The following is a 24,858-nucleotide window of genomic DNA, read 5'->3' on the forward strand; positions in this document are numbered from 1 at the left end:
GAGTATCACGCTTGCTCAGCCATCATGTCATCAAAAGAATCATCCGTGCTCTCCGCCGCTCAAATAGTCTTCTCTCCCAATGGCTGCACACCTGAAGTGTCCGCTACAACATCAGCCGGTCCGGTAGCAGTCTTTTCCCCATGGATCCCCGCCTTCGAACACCCACTGCACGCGCACTTGCCCTCGGCACAAGGGCATGTGCCAGTATCGCCTCCACACTGACAAGTCGTCTTCTCAGTCCCAGGAACATGCTCCATTGTCTTCTCGTTCTGCTCCATACTACCACCGCCCTTTCCACTCTTCAAATCCGCCAAGCGCCGTGCCTCGGCGTGGATGTCTCGAACCTGCTTGTCACTCTGCGTGTAGAAGCTTGCCAGTTTCTGACCAGTAGGCGTGCCCATCGCTTTCTCGAAGTATGAGTTGATGCCCCTCCATCCCGCAGTCGCTTTATCAGTGATGCCGTAGCTCTGGTCAAGACCCTTGGCGCGATCAGTCGCCTTGTATTTTGCGTCGAATTGTGTAAGAGCGTTGGTGAAGCGATTGGAGACACCGTGCTTGTTGTCGAGGGCAATGGCACGTTGGATCGCGGTATCGCTGATCACGTAGCCGTGGGCGAGGTATTCGGCAACGATGCGCGAGCGCGGCTTGTCCTCTTGCGAAATGTCGTGCTCGTCGCGGGAGGCATCTTCGGTGTTAGTGCCTGCTAGCTCACTGATGCCGGCGGCGCTTGAGACTTGGACTTGGGAGCTGCCGAGTTGGGTATTGTCGAGGAGAAGCGCTGTCTTTGCGGCTCTAGGGAAAGATCAGCTAGGGGAAGCAGCCGGCTTGACTCTACATGTATCTTTACGTCTCTTTCTCGAAGGTGACTGTTGCGCTCTGCGGGCTGTTTTCGGCTTCGGACGCAGGGGTCACAGAGAGGGATGTGATCTTTCCGCTGCTAGCTGTCAGCATGTGGCAAGCTTGTGATAGAGACGTTTAGCTCACCAAAAGCTGAAGAAGTCTCTCACTTCTTTCTCGCTCGTGTTGTGGGCAATGTTCTTGACCTAGATCCAGCAAGTTAGCGCCTAGAGCTCCCAGAGCAATCGGAAAGTGCGTACATGGACGACAGTGGACGACATGATATGTTTGTGATTTGCTTGTTAAGTAGGTTTGAAGATAGGAGTGTATAATTTGAAAGAGTTGAGAGGAGTTTGGGGCAGAAGAAGTGGGTTTTGGGGAGAATGGAATGTTGCAGAAGTGGACGTTGCCCCACGTCATTTTCTGGGCTGGGGCAGTGGCAAAGGGTCCAAGGGTGGTTCTGACAGGACAACGATACTCCACAGAGGACAGGCATATCACATCTTTTGGAGCTCTTGATCAAATCAACAAGATGCTAGACCTTCGAAAAATCATCCTTTACGGCGGCCGGTCAATCACTAGCATTAATCCCCTCCCTCTTCTGCATCCCCAATACCCCCGTCCCAAAAAACCGTTCCGATCCCGTCTTCCCAACATCAAAATCCATATCAACATATTCATACCTTTCCACGAAATCTGCAATGCCCTGCAACGCCATCTCCCACACCTTCCACGTCATTCTACCGCTGTGATGCAACAGTATAAACGCGTTACCCGACCCGTATCGGATCATCCTGTCGGGTATAGGTTCGTTCGAGCTCCCATGCGCTGCGACTTCGCGAGTGGCTTTGACGAAAACATAGAGCACGTCTCTCCGGCGTAGGGGGGTGCCGTAGCCGTAGAAGCAGACGGTTTCGTCAGAGTTGGGGACGGGGTAGAGCAAGGGATCTTGGGGGAGGCGGCTACTGATGTCATCATCTTTGCCCGGCGTTTCCTGGCTTGTTGTCTTGACGAACAAAGGACGACCTACTTTGAAGAAAAGAGCTGTGTTAGACTGGATGGAGCCGTAAGGTTGACGTTGACGTTGAGACCGTTGAGTAATGATAGAGTGAGTGGACTGAGAGGTGGTTCTGCAAGAGTAACTGTACAGAAATGGACGACGATCCAAGCTGCACATAGGAATCCCATCTCAAGAGACAATGATTGGAACAAGGGAGAAGTGTGAACGACGAACGTGTAGTTTGGCGCCTCCTTTGTCGCGAATTTCGCATAGATGAGAGCATGTCGCCTACGAGTATGTGTTGCCGCGCGCATTGAGAAACTACTTCCCGCTGTCGTTGATGTTGTGACATTTACCCAATAATACAATGCCTTCTAGCTGCATCCTTTGCGCCCTCTTATATGTCACTTTTTACAGGTACAGCCCAGGTTTCTTGCATCCATGCCATATTGTTGCTCTTTTATCTCATGTTGAGGTCTGGGATCGTTCCTGTACCACAGCTGCATCATTAAGTTCTGCGTATTCGACTTGCTGGCCTGCCTTGTCGAAGTCGGAATTGCCCCGAGAAGCGGCTGTAAGCTTGAAGGCAGGTAGTCCCTCGCCAAGTATGGGGGGTTGAAATGGTCCCGTTGATTGCGAGCCAGATTCATCGTGTATCTCCGTTGAGGTTCCTTCCTCTTGGTCGACCCTATCAGTCATACTGCTGGAGCTTTCTCCTCTCGGCCGACCATAGGCCTGGCCAGGATTTTCCTCATGCATGACATCCTTTGATTTTTCTTCTCCAACCATTGCAGCGAGGCTACGAAAGTTGAACATGGGCTCCATGCCTGCTCCACCACCAGGAGGCGTGCCTGAGATGTAAGTGTCTTGGGCCGAAGCCGCGGAAGGTATATTGACACCACTTGCGCTGGGTGAGACATCAAATGAGGATCCTTGTCCCTTGATGTCACTTTTCAAGGACCCAGGAGCAGAACCATCAATAGATGAGGTTGAGGATGAGGCATTTGAGAGAGTTCGTAGATGCGATGGTCGGTATGGTGATGAAGAGTAAGGAGAGGAGAAAGGTGGAGCATCGCTGGGAAGTATCTGCGCCCGAGCGCGCTCAAGATGTTCCTGAGGATCTGCCGCCGTGGACGAAGACATAGCATTCATAGCTCGTGCATTTGGTTGCTCAGACTCTGTCTGCTGGACGCCCTTTCCTTTTCCAGAGTACGGGGAGGACTCCGTCCCGCCAACGAAAACCTCGCTGGAACTGCCTCCAAGCCCTGCAGCGCTCGCATTGGCGCTGCTCGGATACACACCCGTCTTTCTGGCCTTCTTTTCGGCCTTCTTGTCTTCCTTATCCTTCTTTTTGGCCTTCTTTTGGGCATCTTTGTCTTCCCTTTTCCGTCTATCCTCCTCTGATGCAAGACTCAGCCGTATAGCTTCCATCATCATCATTTCTTCCAAATCTTCCATTCTGTTTCTTCTGGAGCTTCCACGAGGCCCGGGCGTCATTGACGGTTCGCCTTCATCGTCTCTGGCAGCGCCTGATGCTGCATAGCGCTCAGACATCAGTGCCAACATATTCAAGTGCGCAGAGCTGGTCCCAGGATTGTCCGCGCCACTGGTCCGTCGCAGGATGCCACGCCTGCCAAAAGGACCCGGAGCTCGACCATCATTTTCTTGACCACGATTGCCCATCAAATAAGCAGCAGTATGTAGAGCTGTGGCAGCTGCAGATCGCCGAGCCGTATGAGCTCTAGCCGCAGCCAGCTTCTGATGCCAGTCTGGGCGTACCCTATCGGTTGTGATGACGGAGGGAGAGGTAGCGGAGACTGATGTCGTTCTCCGACGTGTAGCGTTCGTTGGCGACATACGTCCTCCGTTACTCAAGACTGAACCCAGTGAAGATTCGGAGGACATGGCGGAAGATCTGTTGGCCAAAGGATGGTTTGACGCTTGATTGACGTATGACAGTCCTCTACGGAAAGGCGGCGAAAGATAGGTGACACCAAATTCAGGCTGAACGCAGAATGGACAAGCAGCTGGTTCAGATATCAATTCCTCGGGATTGACCACTTCTGCATTGGCATTTTCAGCTAGCGTGGGTTGCGGAGCCGTCGGATCTGCGTGTTCTGGAGGATGGGGATCTGGACGTTTGATCTGTACGAAGCATTCGGAGCAAATGGCCTGATCGCAGCATCGAGTCTTGTTCAGGTACGGAGGATAGTATAGAAAGCAGATTGGGCATTCAGAAGCGTCTTTATACATGTACGCTTCGAGAGGCTGACCAGCAACGTAGGGATCTCTTGGCAGGTTTATTTCACGAGGCGTCATATCGGCTTGAGAGTTCTTCGGGGCGGTCGTGAGAGCCGCCAATGTTTTTGCACGGCCTCTGAACAATGTGGATCCGGAAGATGGCGAAGGTTGAGGCGCGTTCAAAACTCCCGGCGAAAATGAGGGTTGGGATGGTGAAAGGGTCGAGGACGTGTCTGAGTTGAGTGACTGAGATCTCGAAGTTATTGGCACAGTCAAATTGTTAATGTTCGTGTCCGACGACTTTGTTTCCGATTCAGCCTTGGACATCGGCTTAGGCTCTTCTTCAACTGGTATTTCATCCGGGGCAGGGATGGGTCGTCCTCTGGCAGCAGCAACGAGCTGATTCTCTGTCCATGAGTCAGAGTGATCATTCAAACCCCTCCAAAATGGTGCTATTCGTCGTTCAATCTGATCTCCATTAGCACTCATGCCCCTTGGAATCCACTGGGTACCCTACCATCAGTTGCCGTACGACACCCTTAGTGTAGTCCTCTATTCCTGTGTAGACACCCTGGGTGACAAGATAGCCTCCATCAACACTCTCTTCACGCATGCTCCGTTCACGCTCCTTCTCCCTCGCCACCCTCTCTTTCTCCAACTTTCTTGCCTCCCTCTCTTGCTTGGTCTCTCTGCGAGTCTCCAGACTGGAAGTGTCAGAGACTGCATTGCCTCTCATTCCAAGCAATGTTGACAGGTCAGGTCGACTGCCCCTACCCGTCCGCACATTGTAAACCGGATGTGAAGGCCGTTCTAAAGAGGGCGGATAAGATGGTGAGCTTGGGCCAGAGCCGGCGGGAGAGGAGACTGATCGGGCATCAGCTGACCGTTGGCGTGCAGGATGAGGCCTTTGCTCTTTGGTAGCCGAATTGCCCATGTTTATTCGTCTGCTGCCCCAGCTGGTTGAGAGTCGTTGTGAGAGGCCGGAGAAGCCTCTGATTGTGGACAGCTGTTCCGGATATCAAGAGGCCGCCTTCCAAGTACAGCCACAATGATCATTGATGTCGAAATGATTCAAAGTGCTCTATGCACTGCATTGTCGTTGAGGGCAATAGCAATGAGGAGTCAGCATGCTTTGACCAGGGTCTGGAACGGCAGGGTGTATTCGGTATGACGAAAGATAAGAAGTTATATAGCGCGTGATGTCTTGATGGAATGAGGGGCTGATTGAGGTTATGTTTGCAGCGATACGATGCAATATACTACGGTGTTTGGCGGAGATGGTATGGTGTTGTTGAAGTCAAGCTTACGGAAAGCATGGCATCATCCTGCCTCCTCCGCTGACCAAATCCACGCACTGCAACGCAACCAATTGCTGCACCATGTTCAAATGCCGATTGCAGAGTGAATACTTCGAAGACACATATCTCCACCAAGAAGACACAAGTCTCTTATCGATAGATATCAATCACCCCACTTAGCACTCCATCGTACTGGAGCATTAGACTCAAGACGCGTGCTACTGCTTCCTAGTGAGTCTACGAGTGTACCCATGGCCCCTTAAGTTGGCGCTGCCAGAAACGGAACAAACATCCACATATATCTCAATACCTAGGGAATATGGCTCCCGATCTCAATTCTCTGCCTCCTTCACCCTACAGCCCTCGAAGTATAGCCTCTACATCCTCTCGACGAGCTAGAGAGACCATGGCACCTCCCCCCGCTCCCATTTCACCTCCTGCCCAGTCACCCACCATTCTGTCAAGGGAGCCTCTCGCAAACATGACTTCTGGAGACAACACTGGAGTAGGCATTGGACCCGGTATGAAAGCAGATATCCTACAACTCCGCTTACAACTGATCGACCAGCTAACTCGATGATTACCAGGGCCTCTTCGTCATCCCAGACCTCTCACCGCTGCAGACCTTCATATGCAACTTGAGAAGGAACAAGAGGCAGTGGTAAGCTGGGGATGGTTTACTGGTTGGAATAACTCCGCTGATTAAGAGTCTTTCATTTCAGGTCAACCGCCTCACGCGCGAACTCTCTCTTCTACGCCAGCAGTCTGCTTCAGTGGCATCGACGACCTCCTCCGTTTCTACTGGCCTACCAGATGCTACAGATCAGAACGCAAACCATCTAATCTCAGGGCCCAGTCACCCTACTCCCTCACGGCGGCATCGATCATCCTCCAATCTGAGCGCTCGAAGTTCAAACACAGCTGCGACTACAGCTACTGGCATTACTGGGACAAGTGGAAGCACCGTTGGCACGACAGCAGGGGTAGCCGGAAGCACAGTATCAGGCATCGCACCCGCGCGAGACGCCACAGCCCCATACTCATATGCTCGAGACCCTCTTAGCAGGCAAAGCTCGGTCGCGTCGCGGCGATCCGAAGCCTCCTCGCCCTCTTTGTCTTCCTCACTATACCAAGGTGATCACTTCCCCAACCTCCATCCACATCGACACTCTGGCTCAGCATCGTATAATCAAACTTCATCCTCGTCTCAGCAGACCATGAATCAAGGAAATACACGCGTACCGTCGACGCAACGGTACGAAGAAGCCGCTCATCATCGAACAGAGCTCGACATAGTGAAGCGCGAGAACGAAGCTTTGCGAAGGCGCATACAGGAATTAGAAAGGAGCCTTAGCGGTCGTCGACAATCAGGAACTGGCGTAACAAGGAGTGGATCTGTGAGCACGAATGCCAGCATCCCACCAACAGCTGGTGCAGGAGGGCGCGGCAGAGGCATTGAGGAGGATGAGGATGCCGTCCATGTGGGCGAGAGCGCTGGTAGCGTAGGATTTGGAGGAGGTCATTGAACGCAATGCTTGCAACGGGCGTTATGGAGGACAATACCTGGTGAAAGCTAGACAGAGGATCGGAACAGCGCTGGCGCACGGCGATTGGACAAGAGTCCGGATCGTACTGGTTTCATCCCATGACCTTGCCAAATTCCTTCCTTGCATCTTGCACTCTAGGTACAAGTACCCATGCGCCTGTGGCTCCAGGTAACCCCGAGTGTACTATAAGCTAAAGAGAATCGATGCAAGAATCCATCCCTTCCAGTAAAACCGACCTCGTCAAGCCTTTCCGTGATGCCATCGTCTTCGACGGTATTATCCGTTCCTGCATCGCCAGGCACTCGTGTGAACCATCAACCCATCGATCAAAGCCCCCAAGTCTCCACCTCCACACCTCCACCTTCACTACCCCCGTGAGCATATGCAGCCATCGGATCACTCGTAGGTTGATGGAACTTCGTTGTTGATCCCTTGAACCCAGCCGAGTCGGAATGTATCAATCGCGTCTGATCGGATTCGGAAACGCGACGGGGTTGGCGCTGTCTGGGATTTGGGGAAGGGGAGCGTACCTGGCGGGCAGTGGATGTAGCTAGCTAGGCTTCTCGCTTCCGTGACTCTCTCCTGTATGGTGTGCACGGCAAAAGCCAATGCCGGGTCGCATCTTCCATTTTTTTTGGCGGAGAGGAGAAATTTCTTTTTGTCGGAATGCTGCATAGAGCTCATATGGAACTACAGGTTTTGAGGGACGGAGTTGCATTTTGTTTTTCTTTTTTTTTCTTGGTTAGTGGGCCCGGGGGGGGGGGCGCTTTGGCGAAGTACATCGAGCGTAGCAGACACTCTGCGGGGCAAGACAAAACTCACCAAACAAAAGCTTCGTCCGTATATTCGTCAGAGTCAGCAGTTCCGGTATCTAACACAGCATTGGTCTGGATGCGATGATGTGCTTTAGATGGGATTTTTCATGCTGCGTGTTGATGTGATGGCATTGACGAAACAAGAACAAAGGCGAAGATCGAGCGGATTCCTAGCAAGGTAGCCACTGTACGAGTACAGCAAGTCGCGTCAACTATCTCCGAGTTTACAGAACCGATAAAGGAAAAGTTTGTCAACCCTATTAATGATAGTGGAAATAATTTGAAATCACAGTGGGGGTAATACGAATTGCATCAGCTTATCAAGAATGCTGACTCCAGGTGACAAGAGAGCAGGCACCGATGTGTCTATTTTTGAGCCGCAAGCAACAGGATCACCATGGTTCTGGATCGAGTGATCGCTGACTCCCCTCCGCGCACCACCATGGTATGAGGCTCAAGGAGACCTCATGAGGGACTGGAGGCCGAACCCATTTACTCTCACCATGCGCAGGCGAGTGGCTGCGTTGCCAAAGATTGAGGCATGTCCGAGTGGGAAAGGAGAGCAGTCAAAAATAGATCAGGGACAAGACAAATTTAGATATAAAGAAAATGAGGAAGTGTGAGAGAAGAAACGATCAGCTCATTGGCCTGGTGGCGGCGTGAATCAGCATTCTGCAGGTGGTGCTCGCCGTGTACCTGCGTCCCCTTGGATTGCAAACTCTCCGCACTTTCCATCGTGGGGGATCAACGCCGCGTACCTGCGTCTGTTCTGAGGGATGTAGCGATAGTTGTACCTGATTTACTAGACCCGCGAAATCTCATGTGTTTCATGAGGGTTTGAAAAGGTCGTCGACGACTGGATATGCGGATCTGCCTCGACTCGGATTGCAGGTTCTGTGACTAAATGTCGGACGAGGCTGTGATGATTGGATCCCGCGGAGTTCATGACAGTGGATAGGAGGAGGATTGGCGAATTATAATAATGTATTTGGTGTTGTTGACGCGCGCACATTGATGATCTTGCCTTTGAAGTTATGGCGTCTTTCTCAGTTTCTCACTTTTGTTTTCTTAGGCGAGAATGTGAAACACGTCGATCGGAGCATGGTCAGAAGGTGGCTCCAGCGTGAGAATTGTGCAGATCATTTCATTACTCGTATTATTGTCCGGCCAAGGAGAAGGACGGAAGAGGTCCGAAAAGCAGGGACGAATCCGCAGGGATTTCAGTTGAAACAAGCAGACATTTTGTTTCACACTTATCTTCATTCAGTAACTACTTCCTTTGTAACAGACTATAGTAGGTATACTTTATCACTAAGTGAAAGACCCAAAAAGTTGGCCCTTGGTGGCATGGTGCCTTCTTTTTGAATCCCGGCGCTTGTCGATCTTACCGGCTGTTTCGGCGGAGAAAAACAAAGGGAAAAAGTGCGGAGGAAGTTTAAAGTGAGTAGGAAGTTTAAAGTAAGTAAAAGTAAATGGAGCCAAGGCTGAGATTTCTGTAGCCAAACCAAGCTTCTGCTGACCTTCTTAACTTCTTTCTACTTTACCGACTTCGCTCTCGTTACCCGTTGCGGGAGGAGATCACCGTCATCTTCTACGCTAATTCTGCATCATCCATGCCCCCTTCCATCATTCCCATGCATTGTAAGCAACGCCTTACCCACCTTGGCCTATCGGAGTTCGATAAGCAGCGCCCTATGATCATGATGATGCGATCAGCCCCCACTAGCGGCACTTAGCCAAGCCTTAGTATGCCCCTCCATTCGCTCCAGGTACGAATGACGCTCGGAAAATCCTTTCCCTCTTCTCACCGCAGCAGAAATCTGATACAGGACGGCGCCCTTTTTTCCTTTTTCCCTTTTTCCCTTTTTCCCTTTTTTCTTACATCGTGCTTCAGATACTTCTCAACCGTAGTGTGGTCTGAAAAAAGGATCATCGGTAGACTCGGCTCATTCCTCGCCGGAGACAACGTGGCAATCCCTGCGCCATGTGCTCCAGAAGATGCATGAATTTGAAGATCTTATTATGAAGATCTCACGTGGGAACATGTACACCCGACACCACACTTACCCACTCATTCTACTCACTCACTCATCATCTCTTCCCACTCTCTTTTTCTCTTCTACCTACTTTCCCTCTTCTCTGATGCACATCCCCACACTCACTGTGTTCTGTTTCATCTTTTCTTCAAAACATCGCTCAAGTCAAGCATGTTCCACAATTGTTTTATACCATGTCGGACACCCCGCTGAGCTGAAAAGGACGTCAATACCCTTCAGACTCCCCCTCATTTTCTTCATCGTACTTCTCCTTCTGCTTTTCTCATCTGACTTTCATTCATATATTCCATTGCTGCTGTCGCTTTGCGCATATTCTGTCTTTACTACGACTCCTATATTACAAGCAATCATGAACGGCTACGACCACATGGCAATGCCTTACCTTCCGCCTAACAATAATACCACCACCGACGATTACCTGACCACGCTACCCGCAATGGGCCTCGCAGAGCAGAGCTTTCAAACGCCCACCTATTCCACCGATGATTTCCGAAGGTATGAGTCCCATCCAGAACGTTGCACAGTCCATCATTCTAATCAATCTCATCATTTCCAGCATCCATTCCATATCCCAAATGCCTCCTCTTCTCAGCTCTAGCGAAGCCGACCGCGCCTTCAATCCGGTCTACCCAGACTTCCACTATGACTCGCCCGCACAACAAGAGACACATGAGCAATCCGCACCAGAGAGCGCATCAATTGATCGGGATGATGAGCTGCTCAGCTTCCAACCAATCACCTACCATTTCTCACTGCTCGATCACTCCCTCCGAAGGATATCCCTATCCCTCAATGCACGTTTACACGGCATGTTTTTCATGGCGGATCCCCCAAACGCCCCGGGTCTCTTTCCTCAGATGACTCCTCCAGAACTCACGTGCTACCGCCGCAACCTATTCCAAGTCACGGGATCCATCACTCTTCCTCGCAGTTTGCGCTACATCTTGACGGAACGCAACGAGCGCATACCAATAGTGGCACAGGAACTCACCATTTCGGCAACAGAGTCAGTCGAGGGCGGTACCGTGAAGCTGATCTCGGTCCCGTGGAAAACACCAATCAACAGTCCACCCGTCCCACCCGAGGAAAAGACAGAGAAGGAGCCCACAGTCATACCACTCGACCTCATGTCAACTCACGATCCGGACGTGGAATTCGCAACATACCCCTTTGCGTGGAAGCGACTTCAATTCCGGATAGCCACAGCCAACAATGGGCGTCGGAAGGAACTCCAGCAACACTTCGTGGCTCGCTTGAAGCTCGTGGCCACCTTATCGTCAGGTAACAGAGTCGTTATCGCCGAAGCAAGGTCCGCAGCCATAATTGTCCGTGGTCGCAGTCCGAGAAATTTTCAGCAACGGAAGGACCTCCCTGTCGGCGAGAGAGCCACTGGCCGCAAGGCCACGAGCCTTCCCACCAACGTCGCTCGAAGGACTGGCTCAGACCCCCCCAAGCCTACTTCCACTCTGAAAAGAGAACGGAGCTTGGATAACCCTTTCGCGTCCTTCGATTTCAATAACATCCCCACCGCCGAATTGAATTCATATGGCGGTTGGACGAGACCAAGCGGCGGCTCCAATAGCGCACCAGCATTCCCTACACCTACCTTCAAAACGCCCACTCTTCCGAGCTCGAAATCGCCATCTTCAGCGTCCCCACCACTGAAGACTCACCGAATCTCCCACCCTCACCCCGATGAACCGGACCCGAAGCGTGTCCGTCAGGGTCCCTCCAAGTCTCCACGCATGTCCACCTCCACGCAGCCCAGCCCTCAGCCGCCTTACAAATTCTCCTCCGTCCCACCGTCTCTACCATCGACCCGGCAGCTATCTTCCACACACTCGCCCCCCACCACTACACTACCTGAGACCGTCCACTCGGGCGACTGCTACTGCAATTACTTCCCAGCTGCCACGCAGTCTTGGCAACCACCTTTTACGACTGCCTCTATGAACCCGATGTACAGCACGCCTTATCTGCCGCACAACAATTCCATGACAGCAAGTGCTATGGGCATCGCAAGTGTGCCTGGTGGAGGAGCGAATATACTACCTAATGCGGTAACGAAATGAAAAAAAAAGCGACGCGGCATTCTCGGCGTTTGAGCGAGAGCGGGAACGGGAGCGGGGGATCGAAATTGTACGATTATGTCCTTTGATATGCTTCTTTTCTTTTCTTATCTTTACTTAGTACTTGTGATTTCATTGGCGGGATCATTATACCCTTTTTGGCGCTGGTCATGTCTACGCATTGCACAAATCATGTATTACTATCTGGACCACAGGACCACTTGAAAGATTTGGGGGTTAGATGGATGGGATCGGGCCTGGTACATCATTCTCGAGGGGATCTGATATTCGCGTGACGAGTTTGCTCATACTTTACTTTACGGCGGCTTTTCTTTGTCGGTCCGCAATGTGGCGGGGCGCTTTGAGCGATTTCCGGAGCGTGTGCACTGCTTCGGTTCACGGCTGGGGGCATGGCGAGGTGGTGTGTGAATGCGCTTTTCGTATGCATCGAAGTGAATGGAATGGAAATGTGGTTGAAGACTATGAGTTGCGCACTTTGAGTGACTTTTTGAAAATTAATTGGTGGAGGTGTTGATAACGATATGTACAATTCGATCGGGTTTGTGGGCATTTCCAGTTGTGAAAGGAAATTGCCAATTTCCCATCTTTGCATTTTCTTTCCTTGAGCGCAAAGATTTCTTGCCACACACTTACACGGCGCACACATTCCATCCCACCGACCCATTTCCGGCCTCTCCGCACCCCCCCCTCCCCTCTTTCTTCTCCCTCACAATCTCGCCCTCGCACCCTTCCACCCCGCCTCCTCCGCCACCATCTCCGCGCACCGCTCCCCAATCGCCAGCACCGTCAGCATCGGGTTCACGCTCGTCATGGCGGGGAACACCCCCGCGTCCGCGACGCGCACCCCCCCGAGCCCGCGCAACCGCAGCCCGCAGTCCACGACGGCCATGGCGTCGCGGGCCACGTCGCCCATCTTCGTCGTCCCGGCCGGGTGGTAGACGGTGTGGGCGGCCGAGCGGCCGTAGGCGCCGAGGTCGGCGTCGCTCTGGACGGCGGGGCCCGGGGCCACCTCGCGCGCCAGCCAGGCGGAGAAGGGGGGCTGGGCGGCGACGCGGCGGGCGGCGCGGAGGCCGGCGACCAGGGTGGCGGCGTCGTGGCCGGCCGGGTCGCTGAAGTAGCGGAAGTCGAGGGCGGGCTTGACGCGAGGGTCGGAGGAGGTCAGGTAGAGTTGGCCTTTGGATTCGGGGCGGGGGATGTTGGGCGTCATGCAGAAGGCGTCGGTGGGGGTGTCGTAGCCGAGGCGGGCGGTGTTGAGGCAGAAGGGGATCTGGTAGCAGTGCATCATGATGTCCGCGACGCCGGGCGTGTGCCCCGGGCGGGAGAGGAAGATGCCGGCGTCGGAGTCCATGGTCGTTTGGTTCGGGGGCACGGGCCGGTTCAGTTCCCACATGATGATGCTTTCCGGGTGGTCGAGTAGGTTGTGCCCGACGCCGGGGATGGCGGCGACCACGGGGATGTTGAGGGCGGTGAGTTGGGCGGAGGGGCCGATGCCGGAGTGGAGGAGGAGGCGGGGGGTGTCGATCGCGCCGGCGCAGAGGATGGTTTCCTTGCGGGCGGTCAGGGTGAGGGTGGTGCCGGATTGCAGGGTTATGTTGACGCCTGTGACGGTCGAGGACTGCACGTTGACGCGGCTGACCCAGGCGTCCGTTAGGATGGTGAGGTTGGGTCGGTGCTCGTCGCCGCGGAGGATGGGGTGGATGTAGGCGACGCTGGCGCTGCTCCTGCGGCCGTCGTCGGGGTTGTACGCCACGGAGAAGAAGCCGACGCCGGACTCTATGTTCCCGTTCCGGGCAATCTCGCGGTTGAAGTCGTGGATTACGGGGATGGACAGGGCAGTGGAGCAGGATTCGACCCAGTCCTTGCAGAGTTGGTTGCGGTGGCGGGAATGGACGGGTTGCACGGTGTTGCGGATGGAGTCGAGGAGGCGGTTGAAGGTGTCGAAGGACCAGCCTGTGCAGCCGAGAGATTCCCAGATGGCGGCGTCGTGGGCGAAGGGACGGAAGGATATTAGGGTGTTGTGGGAGGAGCAACCGCCGAGGACTTTTGCTCGGGAGTGGCGGATGTGCGAGTTACCTATATTTTGATCGATCAGTGATGCTGTCAATGCTGTTTGTGTTTACTCCCGATTCCACCTTGAATATATCACAATTCAAGAATGGTTCTTGTTCTTGGATGCACGACGGTAGACGGAAGACTTGTACGCATCACCAAAAACACATATCCTCAAGAGCCAAGCTCGCTTACCATTTGGCTGCTCCGTAGTCCCATAGTCATAGTCCAGCTCGCCACCCAGGAGGTTCAGCCAATCTTTCAGGTTTAGAATCTTGTCATTCATGAAATCGCTCGGACCAGCTTCAATCAGTAGTATTCTCTTCTTCGGTAAATACTCTGCCAATCGGCTAGCGATGACACACCCCGCTGTACCACCGCCTACTATCAGGTAGTCGAAGCTATCGGCCTCTGAGGCGGAGAGCTTGGTGGTGGTCATGATGAAGAGGAATTCAAGGCTCGGAAAAGAGTGGAAAACCCAAAGAGATTGTGGTTGCTTTTCTAACCCAACAGGCTCCACGCAGCCTTTTTGTATATCCAAGGAGAGAATAAGTAGACTTGCAAAGAGATAATACAATAAATGTCGCTGTGAGATCTCGCACGTGACAATGTGTGCTCAGAGAGATAAGAGCAGCTCAAGACAAGACCATATTACCTCCCATTTGTGTACTTGAAAGGAGACAAAGGATTGTAAGTATGAGATGGATCTAGGGTAAGCAAGGTCAGCAAAGTCGCACAGATTTTTGGATGCTCTAGGGGAGACATTATTGAGTGGGGAGATTTGCTGATACTTGACTAGTCCGAAAGGAGACAAAATATGCGGAGAAAATCTGGTGTTAGCACATGGCAAGCTTGAAGAGAAGAGGTATGTTTCTCATCGAGGGATCAGCCTTGTAGAACCTCCGTGGTTGAAGGTACGTGCATGACATGCTGGGCAAGGACTCAAGTTTCTCCCACCCTCCCTCGTGATTTCGCCATCAATCTCAATCAATGGCGGACTCGTTCTACCCGCCGCGCCATCTCTACTATGACGGCCAGGTCCAGGTAGGTTCTGGAGGTATCTTCAGATCCATCGATCCATCGACCGCACAGCCACTGGCAGATATCCATGCTGCCTCCCACTCCGACATTGACTCAGCCATTCAATCAGGTCAACGAGCTTTTCATGATTGGTCAACCACGCCCCCAATCGTTCGATCTCGCATCCTCCTGAAGGCAGTCCAGCTTCTACGAGATAGAAACGATGAGATTGCGAGGACAGAGACACAAGACACAGGGAAGCCGTTCTCCGAGACAAGCACAGTCGATGTGGTGACGGGAGCGGATGTGCTCGAATTCTTCGCCAACCTAGTGGGAGGAGGTGGGCTTAATGGGGAGACGACGCAATTGAGGGAGGATGCATGGGTGTATACGAAGAAAGAGGCTCTGGGTGTATGCGCGGGCATAGGAGCATGGAATTACCCCATACAAATGTACGCCGCCTCTCTCAGAAGACATGGATACCGAGCTGAGGTCGAGAGTGTCTAGAGCGCTCTGGAAGTCAGCACCTTGTCTTGCCGCGGGCAACACTATGGTCTACAAGCCCAGCGAAGTCACGCCGCTACACGGTCAAATATTGGCCGAGATCTACACGGAAGCAGGACTACCACCTGGGGTCTTCAACGTTGTTCAAGGCGGTGGGGACGTCGGCGCGTATCTTACGTCGCATGTTGGAATCGCCAAGGTGTCTTTCACTGGACAAGTCTCAACAGGCAAAAAGGTTGCTAGCAGCGCAGCAGCGGGAATGAAATACACGACCATGGAGCTTGGTGGGAAGAGCCCAGTCATCATATTATCAGACGTGGATCTAGAACAAGCCGTGAATGGAGCTATGATGGCCAATTTCTTCAGCACTGGCCAGGTCTGCACGAATGGCACAAGGGTATTTATTCCCAAAGACATGAAGCAAGCCTTTGAGGAGATGCTACTGGAAAAGATGAAATACATCCGAGCTGGCAATCTCATGGACGTGAACACTAACTTTGGCCCCCTGGTGTCCGAGATGCATTACGAAAAAGTCATTGGGTACATTAAGTACGGACTCGAAAAGGATAGAGCGACCTTGCTCTGTGGAGGCCCTGACCAACCGAAAGACATTCCTGGATTGGAAGGTGGCTATTGGGTTAGACCGACAGTGTTCACCGACTGCACAGATTCGATGAGGATTGTGCAGGAAGAGATATTCGGGCCCGTGATGACCCTGTTGACGTACGAGTCCGTGGAAGAAGCCGTTGAAAGAGCGAATGCTACACCTCTCGGTCTTGCCGCAGGCGTCTTTACGAAGGACCTCAACATGGCGCATAAGGTCGTAGCTAAGCTTGAGGCTGGCATCACTTGGGTCAATACCTGGGGCGAAAGTCCTGCCGAGATGAGCGTGGGTGGGTGGAAGCAAAGTGGTGTTGGGGTTGAGAACGGAAAAAGGGGCCTAGAGGCTTGGGTGAGGAATAAGAGTACGCTGGTTGATATGAGTGGGACTGTGCCTACAGTTTTCTCCAAGCTATAAGGGTTGACCCCCCGCCCATGGTCAACCTGTGGTCGTGGGAGCTGATTGCATACGAATCCAGTGGGGCTTGCCCTACAGCATTTTTACTATTCGACGGTATGGGCGAGCCGTTGAGATGATTCCTGCTTATGTGGATCTGATTCCAAGCATACGGGCAGGGATCCTGCCAACCACGTTCTCCAAATCTTGACCTGGTCCTCGGTTGATTTTCCCTTGCGAAAGGCTGATTCCATACTCTAGGAGCTTCTCTTTCCAGGCATAACGAAATGCACCGCTGTCTCACTGCATCTGCCCCTCATCAAATTATCTCGTGACCCCTCCCATCATTGTGCCAAGGGTTCGCACCGCGGCCGTTTTGTGCAGCGGAGACTATCTCTTCTAGTGCTGACTACTGTCGATCACCGATAGCCCTTGATTTGTGCCAATCAGAATACTTGCTCAAGCTTCCTCAAGTCCTCCCAAGCCCCTCACGCGACTACAGTCGCTATCTTATAGTCATGAGTCCAGCGTCCCTGTGCGGTAAATCGAGGACTATCGCTCTCAACTTCTCGTCTCTTCTGCGTGGTTATTGACCTCTGCTCCTTGCCTCTAAGGTCCCTTTCCTTTCCCGGGAAACGTGCATCTAAGGGTCTTGCAGACGAAATATGCACGCAACTTGATCACTGGAATAAAGCACGTATTTTCTATTGAGCGTTCCGCTTCATCATGGCAGATATTCAACCTGAAAAGCAAGATGCTATGGCACAAGAGACTCCTCACGATGACCACAAGGTATCTGCTGTGGAGGAAAATGCCTATCCAGACCGTCCAGTAGGATGGAAATACAAGACATACCGCTTCGCATCTATCAAAATTCCCTGCTATGCTTCGCCACCCTTCCAGCTTACCCTCGTGGCATTCGTCTGCTTCATGTGTCCTGGCATGTTCAACGCAGTCAATGGTCTGGGCGGAGGTGGTCAATTCGACGCTCATACGGCCGACAATGCCAACGTTGCTCTGTACTCTACTTTCAGTGTATTCGGCTTCTTTGCTGGAACCATTGCCAACCGTCTAGGTATAAAGTTGACGTTGAGTCTCGGAGGCTTGGGATACGTTCTTTATATAGCTAGCTACCTAAGCTACAATCACAACCAGAATGAGGGATTTGTCGTTTTCGCGGGAGCTATGCTTGGTATTTGTGCTGGAATGCTCTGGGCAGCCCAGGGAGCGATTATGATGTCGTATCCGCCTGAGCAGTCGAAGGGGAGGTACATCTCCTGGTTCTGGATGATTTTTAATTTGGGGGCTGTGATAGGTGGGCTGTGAGTATCTCCCATGTCTATCGAAATTTAATCTTTGGCAATCTCCAACTAACGATCTCCGATAAGGATACCTCTGGGTCAAAATATCCATTCTTCAGCCGGCAACGTAACCGACGGCACCTACATCGGCTTCCTGATCTTGACATTCATCGGCGCCTGCCTAGCTTGGACGCTCGTTGATGCCAAAAGCGTAGTCCGCTCTGACGGCTCCCACGTCATCCTTATGAAACACCCAACATGGCAAAGCGAACTCCTCGGCCTTCTAGAAGTACTGAAAACGGACATCTGGATCATCTGCCTTTTCCCAATGTTCCTGGCTAGCAATTGGTTCTATACTTACCAATTCAATGATTTCAATTCTGCCAAGTTCAACATCAGGACGAGATCGCTCAACAGTATCCTGTACTGGACGAGTCAGATTGCCGGAGCGTACATATTCGGGTATGGGCTAGACGTCAAGAGCGTGAGACGAAGTATGAGGGCGAAGGTGGTTTGGGGCGTGCTGTTTGTGATCACGATGGTTATTTGGGGAGGCGGGTATGCTTGGCAGAAAGGGTATACAAGGGCGGAGACGGCGCCAAAGACAGCGCCAAAGATGGATTGGACGAGCAGGGGATATGTGGGTCCGATGTTTTTGTATATGTTTTATGGCTTCTATGACGGTAAGCCTCCTTCATCCGCCCCTCCCCCCTCCCCACGCAAACTTCCACACTTCCCTCTCACCAACACTACCCTAGCTGCGTGGCAAACTTGCGTCTACTGGTTCATGGGCGCCATGACCAACAACGGCCGCAAACTTGCCAACTACGCCGGCTTCTACAAAGGCATACAGTCCGCTGGTGCAGCCATCATATATCGCATCGATGCGCTCAAGGCTCCGTTTATGAATGAATTTGCGTCAAGTTGGGCGCTGCTTGCGGGGAGTTTGCTCCTTGCTGCGCCGCTGATTTGGACGAAGATACAGGATACGGTGCCGATCGAGGAGGATCTGAAGTTCACGGATGAAACGTATGAGGATGTAAAGCCGATGATTGTTGGGGAAGGGGCGCCGGAGGTGGAGGAGAAAGTGTGAGTGAGAGGGAAGTGCGAGCCGATAGCAACGATCGTATCAGGTAGCAAACTTATAGCAGCAGATTTCAGTACTATTTGCCAAGTGCATGGGACGTAAAGCTGTATTTTTGGAGTAAATGAGAGCCTATATTCCACCTTTATGGTTGGATTGCCTAACATGTTCCGACACACACAACAGTATGGACCATCACTTAAGATCGTCGCCAACTTCAAGAGCTACGCATTCCATTCATCCTGCCACGAAGGGTACGATGCCCAGGCGCCAAGGCTTTGAGACATTCGCCAACCTTCACGCCGCTCTTCTCAATGGCTGCGCTCCCTCTCAACTGCCCCATTCCTTGAACAATTGCCGCTACCGCGTGCTTTCAACCTTCGTACATGATTAATGCTCCACACCTTCTGATGGTCGTAGTCCCTCTGGCTTGGTACAGCTCTAGGACAGCTCCCACAAGGCTCCTGCCCTTTCAATTGATGTGACCACAATACTCGCCTCAGATCATGGACAGCTCCTATAACACCCCTTCAATCGCCCAAGCTCAACTCCAAAGACACCGCCATGTCTATACAGCATCCAACCTCTCTGGAAAGCTTCCTACAAGAGGTGCAAAGCCAATTCGAGCAACGATTGCGGATCGAAGACCTACTCGCCTTGTCGAAGAAGCTTCAAGCTGAGCTTCAAGAGCAGCTCACCTCCGGCGCGCAGTCACAACGCATGCTGCCTTCTTTAAACTATGAACTACCTACGGGACAAGAGCAAGGAACATTTTTGGCGTTAGAGGTTGGTGGCTCAAATCTACGGATGGCGCTCGTGGAGCTTAATGGAAGGGATTTGGGCATGCGGATCCAACAAACAATGTGCTTTCCCATAGATACGGACATACGGCAGCTGAAGGAGTATGCTTTCTTTGACTGGATGGCTGAGCGGATTGGGGAATTGCTTGGGGTGGAAGCCAAACCCTCGGGCTATACGGCAGGCAATGGACCTCTACCAATGGGCGTTGCCTGGTCCTTTCCCCTCGAGTCAGTCCAGACCATGGGACCTACAACACACGTCCGAGACCAAGTCAGCTGATGTTGGAACAGTCAGACATCCATAAGAAGCGGTAACGTGCTGGGCATGGGCAAGGGATTTCATTGCTCCGAGTATCTCGTTGGTCGTGACCTTGGGGAAATCATCACAAAAGCTTCCCAGCGTGCTGTACTTGCCCGTTTACATACCCTCTTCTTGTGGTCTAATGCTGATTTTGTTGTTCTATAGAAGCTCAATGTTCGTCTTGACGCCATAGTCAACGACTCCTCCTCAGCCCTCCTTGCCCGCGCGTACCTCGATCCTGCCACACGCTTAGCTACGATTCTCGGAACCGGCATGAATGCCGCTGTACATTTGCCAATTGCCGCCCTGGATTCGTCCAAGTTCCGATCAAGGGCGTCACCAGTGGGAAATATTACCCACGTCCTGACCAATACTGAGCTCAGCATGTTCGGCAAAGGCATATTTCCTACGACTCGTTGGGACGACATTCTTAATACTGCACATACCCTCCCAGACTACCAGCCGTTCGAATACCTTGTTGCGGGCAAGTACACTGGCGAGATTGTACGGTTGATAATTGTGGAAGCTACACAAACAGCCGGGCTTTTCGATGGACTACTGTCACAATCGTTTGGCAATACTCCTTATGCATTTGACACCAAGGATCTGGCTTTTATCGATATTGACACATCACCTGGGCTTGCAGACTCGCGCGCTTTGTTCCAGCAACGGCATCCATTCCCTCATATGCCAAGCGAGAGGGATATCGTGTTCATCAAAGACGTCGTGAGACGGGTGTCCACCCGCTCGATTGCCTATTTCACGGTCGGAATACATGCGTTAACGGCAATGCTTCAAAAGCTAGAGACCATAGACATGGACCATGTCACCATTGGCTGTGATGGCAGCATCATCAATAAATACCCTGGCTACATGGAGAGGGCGCAGGCAACTCTGGATGAAATGGTAACACATGACAGCGTTGCAGGAAAAAAGAGAATAGTTTTGGAGAGCACGATAGACAGTGCCGTGCTTGGAGCCGCTGTTGCGGGGGCTATGGCCGCCAGTGTGGTGAATTCTTGAGGGGCTCGAGGGGTTTGACCATGCGAGCATAACGGTTTCTTGAAGTTATTCATCCTGTAGACAACTCTTGCTTGTGACAAGCTCCTGCCAAATGAGGGGCAGCTTGAAGGAGCAGCATGATCCGTCCCGGCATTGGACAGTTCTCGTTGCACAAGATCGAAACAAATTCAATGGTTGGGTTCGATCAGCATCAGACGCGAAAAATCCCAAGGTTTCAGCTTATTACTTTTCGTGATCCACGGTCCACCGCTGCACTAAGTTCGGGTATGATTGGAGCCATGTGTGGAACATGACGGTGCGGCCATCCTTTCATAACGTCATGTGATAGGCTTCGTTGCTTCAGGGAAAATTGCCAAGGCCCTTTTGGTTGGTTGGCACGGCTGACTGCATTTTATCCACGCATTGAACCACTGGGCCAATCCGAGGATGCTCGCTTGATCCTTCGCCCAAGCAAATTAGGTGAACCAGACTGATTTCTTCATCGAGGGTTAGGAAAGGGTCAATAATCTTGCTATACTTTGAGTATTGACCGTATCCAAGGTCAGTAGATAGTCCTGAAGGCAAGTCTTCTGAAGAGTCAGTCCGACTCGAGGAGTGACTGACTTGATCAAGGACATGCGCTGCATCTGCCACCAGAATAGCAACGTAGCAGATACAGCCAAGTATTACAATTGCTCAACGTTCGGGACTTGCGTCAGCTTGATATATCGGATACCATCGCCGTTTGTCTTACGTCAATCTGTCTCTGTGCGGTCAGCTCCATCTCTGCTCCTTGGCTACCCCTCACGACTTACAAAACATTGGGGAGTCCCTTCCGTTCTGGCGAAGACGGTTTCTTAAGAGCACCTTTCCCTCCACAAAGCGCTCGATATTGTAAATTCACAGAAAGCTCTTTTTTGTATACGTAACATTCCCCGAATGTCTTCGAGCGTCAGTTCGCAGCTCTAGTGATCGATTTTATCAAAGTACGTATTGCCACGGATTGTGCTGTGCACGACCATGGAGGATGTTGTGCAGAAGGGCCACGAGACACCGATGGCAAGTCTCCGACCAAATGCTTTTCAAGACCTCGAAAGTCGGCTTTCCGCTGTGCGACAAATCTTGGATGGCAGCCTCAATCTACCGCAAGAAGATCCTGACATGACGAGTTTGTTGGAGGACATGAAAAAAAGATGTGCAACTGTAACACCTGCAGGTTCAGGTATTCTGAGAGTTCAGAAGTGTCCCCACCCACGGACGGAACACTAATTCCATTCAATTCGTGTTGTTTTGAGGCCAAGCTGGGAGTATTTGCTGTGGATGTCTTAAGTCTGAGGTTCTTTGCAACAGGACATCCGGCTCAAAAATTTCCCATGTTGTCTTTCCCGTACGGCGGATCTCTATTGCCTGGTCAACCAGACTGGTACTTTGCAGTCATCGCCGACTTCATTGGAAGATGCTCAAGATGGAAGAGGCTATCTATCCCTGGTTGGCGCCCCATCTTGACAGAGAAGCTGCTAGTCTTAAGCTGAAGCAGCAGATCGGTCATTGAATACGCATTGACATTGGCTGGCCATGATGGCGGGCCAGCCCGCTGCATTATCCTCTTCTATTCGTCAAGTCCATTTATCCTGCTATCTTGGAGACAGGCGCCGCCCAGTAGAGTTAGTACCTTCAATTATGTTGTCTTCGAGGATCCGTTCACTGGCAGGGAATGACCATCGGTGCCCTTGTGTCTAAGGAGACGAGTCGTTACAGACCATGGCAAACATACCGTACCAAAAGGCCAGTACCTTCACAATTAAGCATAGATTACATCCTAATACCAACGCATCGTTATCCCGTGATTTATATGTTATCGTTGAGAGACCAAGAAGAGCCGCCTTCGAAGCTCATATATGCAGAGGGATCAGGCATCGAACCCGGAGACTATCGTACTGTTGAGGTCAGCCCCCGAAATCTACTAGGTGGTATTAGTCAAACAACTTTCACGCCCTCCTGCAGTCATAGATTTGATTCGCCCGCAGGCAGCTTGACGGAGGCGTTCGTGCCTTTGAGACCAGACATTAAGGCCTTGGCGACCGGTGTCTGCTTATCGATCATCATGGCCACCCTTTCCATCAGCTGCTGCAGCTGGCTGGGACGATAGAATACTGCGTTTTGCATCAAGACGAATGTATGAACTGCGCGATGGAGCTTGCGAAGCGGCTGGACATCAATATTGTTGTATGCTGATTTCGTGAGATTCTTGCAATTTTAGTAGCTAGACCAGTCAAACCCTTCGCTATCGTTCGGTTGATTTGTCAGAGGTTTGGTATCGACCGATTTCGTTGTGGCGTTTGCTTACTCCTTGATTAGTCGAGAAGGAATTACGAGGTGCAGGGCCAAGACAGTTACTTGGCCAATCACAATTTGGCGTGGGAGACCACCCAGTCATCAAAATCATAACCTAAGCCTGCTTGCCAAATCGGGCACATCGACATGCAGCATCTGAAACCTCGTGGCCGGGGTTGACAGACGAGCGAAGAGCATAGTGTTTGCCGTCAGCGCAAGGCAAATGGAAGGGATTATGGCGCCTATCGTCGCACCCCACGCTCTATTTCACTTTCTATCCTGCATCATACTCGGATTTCGTGCATAGGAACTGTCAGCTCCAAGTTTGGCATTCAAATCCTCTGACGCTGGTCGAAGATCGCGGGCATTATCATGGCGTACTGCGCGTTTCTCTGTCTTACTTCCTGGCCCATGGTAGCCTTGTCATTTCCTGATCGCTACCTTGTGCATGCCAGAGAGCCACTGATCACCCAAGCCCCTCGAGTTGATGTCAACTCTCTTTTTGCTCGAGGAGATGTATCTACCTGCGGTTTTGTTAGCGGCGATGTCAGTATGTCACCATCGGTACTCTTTCTACCTCGGATTGTCTACTGACATGCACGACCCCCTTTTCCTAGAATCACCACTTACGTGTCCTACGAGCTACTCCTGCACGTCTACGGTACAAGACATGATAGGATGGGCCTGCTGCGACCAGATCCAGTGCGCAGGAAACTACCGCATCTGCGCGGACTACGGTGCTCAGCTCTGTGCCGGGGGTCTAGATGCATCAGACTGCTCATCGATATATACCTCCATTCTGTCTTGGTGAGCTGGACCTTTTATGATGAGAAAATAGTCTGATACCTTCGAAAGCTCTTCGGCTGCTCCATCCTGCTTCTCGTACGCTCGGTCGCTGAGCCTGGGGGCCGTCTCTACGTATTTCTCCTTGGCGTGCGGCCAGACATCCGGCACCGTGCTGGCTCTTCAGACGTTCTTGGGTGGCAACTCACCAGCAGCGGGCACAGCAGGTATGCAGTCTTAGCATAGAGCCTTCGAACGGAAACGCCAAGCTAACAAGAACCTCCGCCCCAGCCTCCTCTACCGCACCCGGCCAATCCAGTCCTTTCTCAACAGCCTCGAACGTCGGCTCCTCGCCTACTGAGTCCTCTCCGTCTAGCCTCTCAGCCGGAGAAAAGGCCGGTATCATTGTCACATCCGTCGGTGTCGCTGTCACTATGGTCGGGGTTGCGGTAGCGATTATGGTCGGCTGGTGGAAGCCACATCAAGTGCTCTGGCTCGTCACTTGCGGCAGGCGGGGCTGCAAGAGATCGGTCAAACCGCAGCAAGCGCACGCGGGACATCAGCTCGGGAATGTGGGCAGTGGAGGTGCTCATAATGTGGGTGCCAATCATGTCGCACATGGTGGGCGGTGGGCCCCGATTGGAAGACCGTGATGCTCTGGGGTGGGTGAATGGATGATCACGGAGGTTCGATATGTTTATGGGCGCAGGTACGGCTGACTTTTTAATGGTATGATTCATTGCGATTTCAGGGACATAAATGGGTTTTGCATATGTTGTCATTTATACTAAGCAATGC

General features: G+C 52.1%; 10 protein-coding genes across 10 annotated transcripts; 6 read left to right on the forward strand and 4 right to left on the reverse strand.

The window, feature by feature from the left end:
• Positions 1 to 59: 59 nt before the first annotated feature.
• HO133_001966 (uncharacterized protein) lies at positions 60 to 1,118 on the reverse strand (the record flags this gene model as incomplete). The annotated part of the gene is made up of 4 exons (XM_037292894.1): positions 60 to 792; positions 848 to 934; positions 985 to 1,043; positions 1,098 to 1,118. The coding sequence occupies 4 exons, from the start codon at positions 1,116 to 1,118 to the stop codon at positions 60 to 62; spliced, it is 900 nt and encodes a 299-aa protein (XP_037151433.1).
• Positions 1,119 to 1,408: 290 nt separating this feature from the next.
• Positions 1,409 to 2,025, reverse strand: HO133_001967 (uncharacterized protein; the record flags this gene model as incomplete). Its single annotated transcript, XM_037292895.1, has 2 exons — positions 1,409 to 1,799; positions 1,868 to 2,025. The coding sequence occupies 2 exons, from the start codon at positions 2,023 to 2,025 to the stop codon at positions 1,409 to 1,411; spliced, it is 549 nt and encodes a 182-aa protein (XP_037151434.1).
• Positions 2,026 to 2,302: 277 nt separating this feature from the next.
• Positions 2,303 to 5,012, reverse strand: HO133_001968 (uncharacterized protein; the record flags this gene model as incomplete). The annotated part of the gene is made up of 2 exons (XM_037292896.1): positions 2,303 to 4,546; positions 4,596 to 5,012. 2 exons carry the CDS (start codon positions 5,010 to 5,012, stop codon positions 2,303 to 2,305), a joined length of 2,661 nt encoding a protein of 886 aa, XP_037151435.1.
• Positions 5,013 to 5,782: 770 nt separating this feature from the next.
• On the forward strand, positions 5,783 to 6,902 carry HO133_001969 (uncharacterized protein; the record flags this gene model as incomplete). The annotated part of the gene is made up of 3 exons (XM_037292897.1): positions 5,783 to 5,897; positions 5,964 to 6,037; positions 6,099 to 6,902. The coding sequence occupies 3 exons, from the start codon at positions 5,783 to 5,785 to the stop codon at positions 6,900 to 6,902; spliced, it is 993 nt and encodes a 330-aa protein (XP_037151436.1).
• Positions 6,903 to 10,144: 3,242 nt separating this feature from the next.
• On the forward strand, positions 10,145 to 11,867 carry HO133_001970 (uncharacterized protein; the record flags this gene model as incomplete). The annotated part of the gene is made up of 2 exons (XM_037292898.1): positions 10,145 to 10,290; positions 10,352 to 11,867. 2 exons carry the CDS (start codon positions 10,145 to 10,147, stop codon positions 11,865 to 11,867), a joined length of 1,662 nt encoding a protein of 553 aa, XP_037151437.1.
• A 724-nt stretch (positions 11,868 to 12,591) lies between these two features.
• Positions 12,592 to 14,373, reverse strand: HO133_001971 (uncharacterized protein; the record flags this gene model as incomplete). The annotated part of the gene is made up of 2 exons (XM_037292899.1): positions 12,592 to 13,958; positions 14,130 to 14,373. The coding sequence occupies 2 exons, from the start codon at positions 14,371 to 14,373 to the stop codon at positions 12,592 to 12,594; spliced, it is 1,611 nt and encodes a 536-aa protein (XP_037151438.1).
• A 551-nt stretch (positions 14,374 to 14,924) lies between these two features.
• HO133_001972 (uncharacterized protein) lies at positions 14,925 to 16,476 on the forward strand (the record flags this gene model as incomplete). Its single annotated transcript, XM_037292900.1, has 2 exons — positions 14,925 to 15,406; positions 15,462 to 16,476. 2 exons carry the CDS (start codon positions 14,925 to 14,927, stop codon positions 16,474 to 16,476), a joined length of 1,497 nt encoding a protein of 498 aa, XP_037151439.1.
• A 705-nt stretch (positions 16,477 to 17,181) lies between these two features.
• Positions 17,182 to 18,849, forward strand: HO133_001973 (uncharacterized protein; the record flags this gene model as incomplete). Its single annotated transcript, XM_037292901.1, has 2 exons — positions 17,182 to 17,723; positions 17,844 to 18,849. The coding sequence occupies 2 exons, from the start codon at positions 17,182 to 17,184 to the stop codon at positions 18,847 to 18,849; spliced, it is 1,548 nt and encodes a 515-aa protein (XP_037151440.1).
• Positions 18,850 to 19,404: 555 nt separating this feature from the next.
• HO133_001974 (uncharacterized protein) lies at positions 19,405 to 20,964 on the forward strand (the record flags this gene model as incomplete). Its single annotated transcript, XM_037292902.1, has 2 exons — positions 19,405 to 19,911; positions 20,107 to 20,964. The coding sequence occupies 2 exons, from the start codon at positions 19,405 to 19,407 to the stop codon at positions 20,962 to 20,964; spliced, it is 1,365 nt and encodes a 454-aa protein (XP_037151441.1).
• Positions 20,965 to 23,688: 2,724 nt separating this feature from the next.
• On the forward strand, positions 23,689 to 24,738 carry HO133_001975 (uncharacterized protein; the record flags this gene model as incomplete). Its single annotated transcript, XM_037292903.1, has 5 exons — positions 23,689 to 23,827; positions 23,895 to 24,084; positions 24,133 to 24,287; positions 24,352 to 24,497; positions 24,547 to 24,738. 5 exons carry the CDS (start codon positions 23,689 to 23,691, stop codon positions 24,736 to 24,738), a joined length of 822 nt encoding a protein of 273 aa, XP_037151442.1.
• Positions 24,739 to 24,858: the final 120 nt, after the last annotated feature.

This window comes from Letharia lupina, assembly GCF_014066315.1.
Source record: "Letharia lupina isolate WasteWater1 chromosome Unknown contig_13, whole genome shotgun sequence".
NCBI classification, from domain to species: Eukaryota; Fungi; Ascomycota; class Lecanoromycetes; order Lecanorales; family Parmeliaceae; genus Letharia; species Letharia lupina.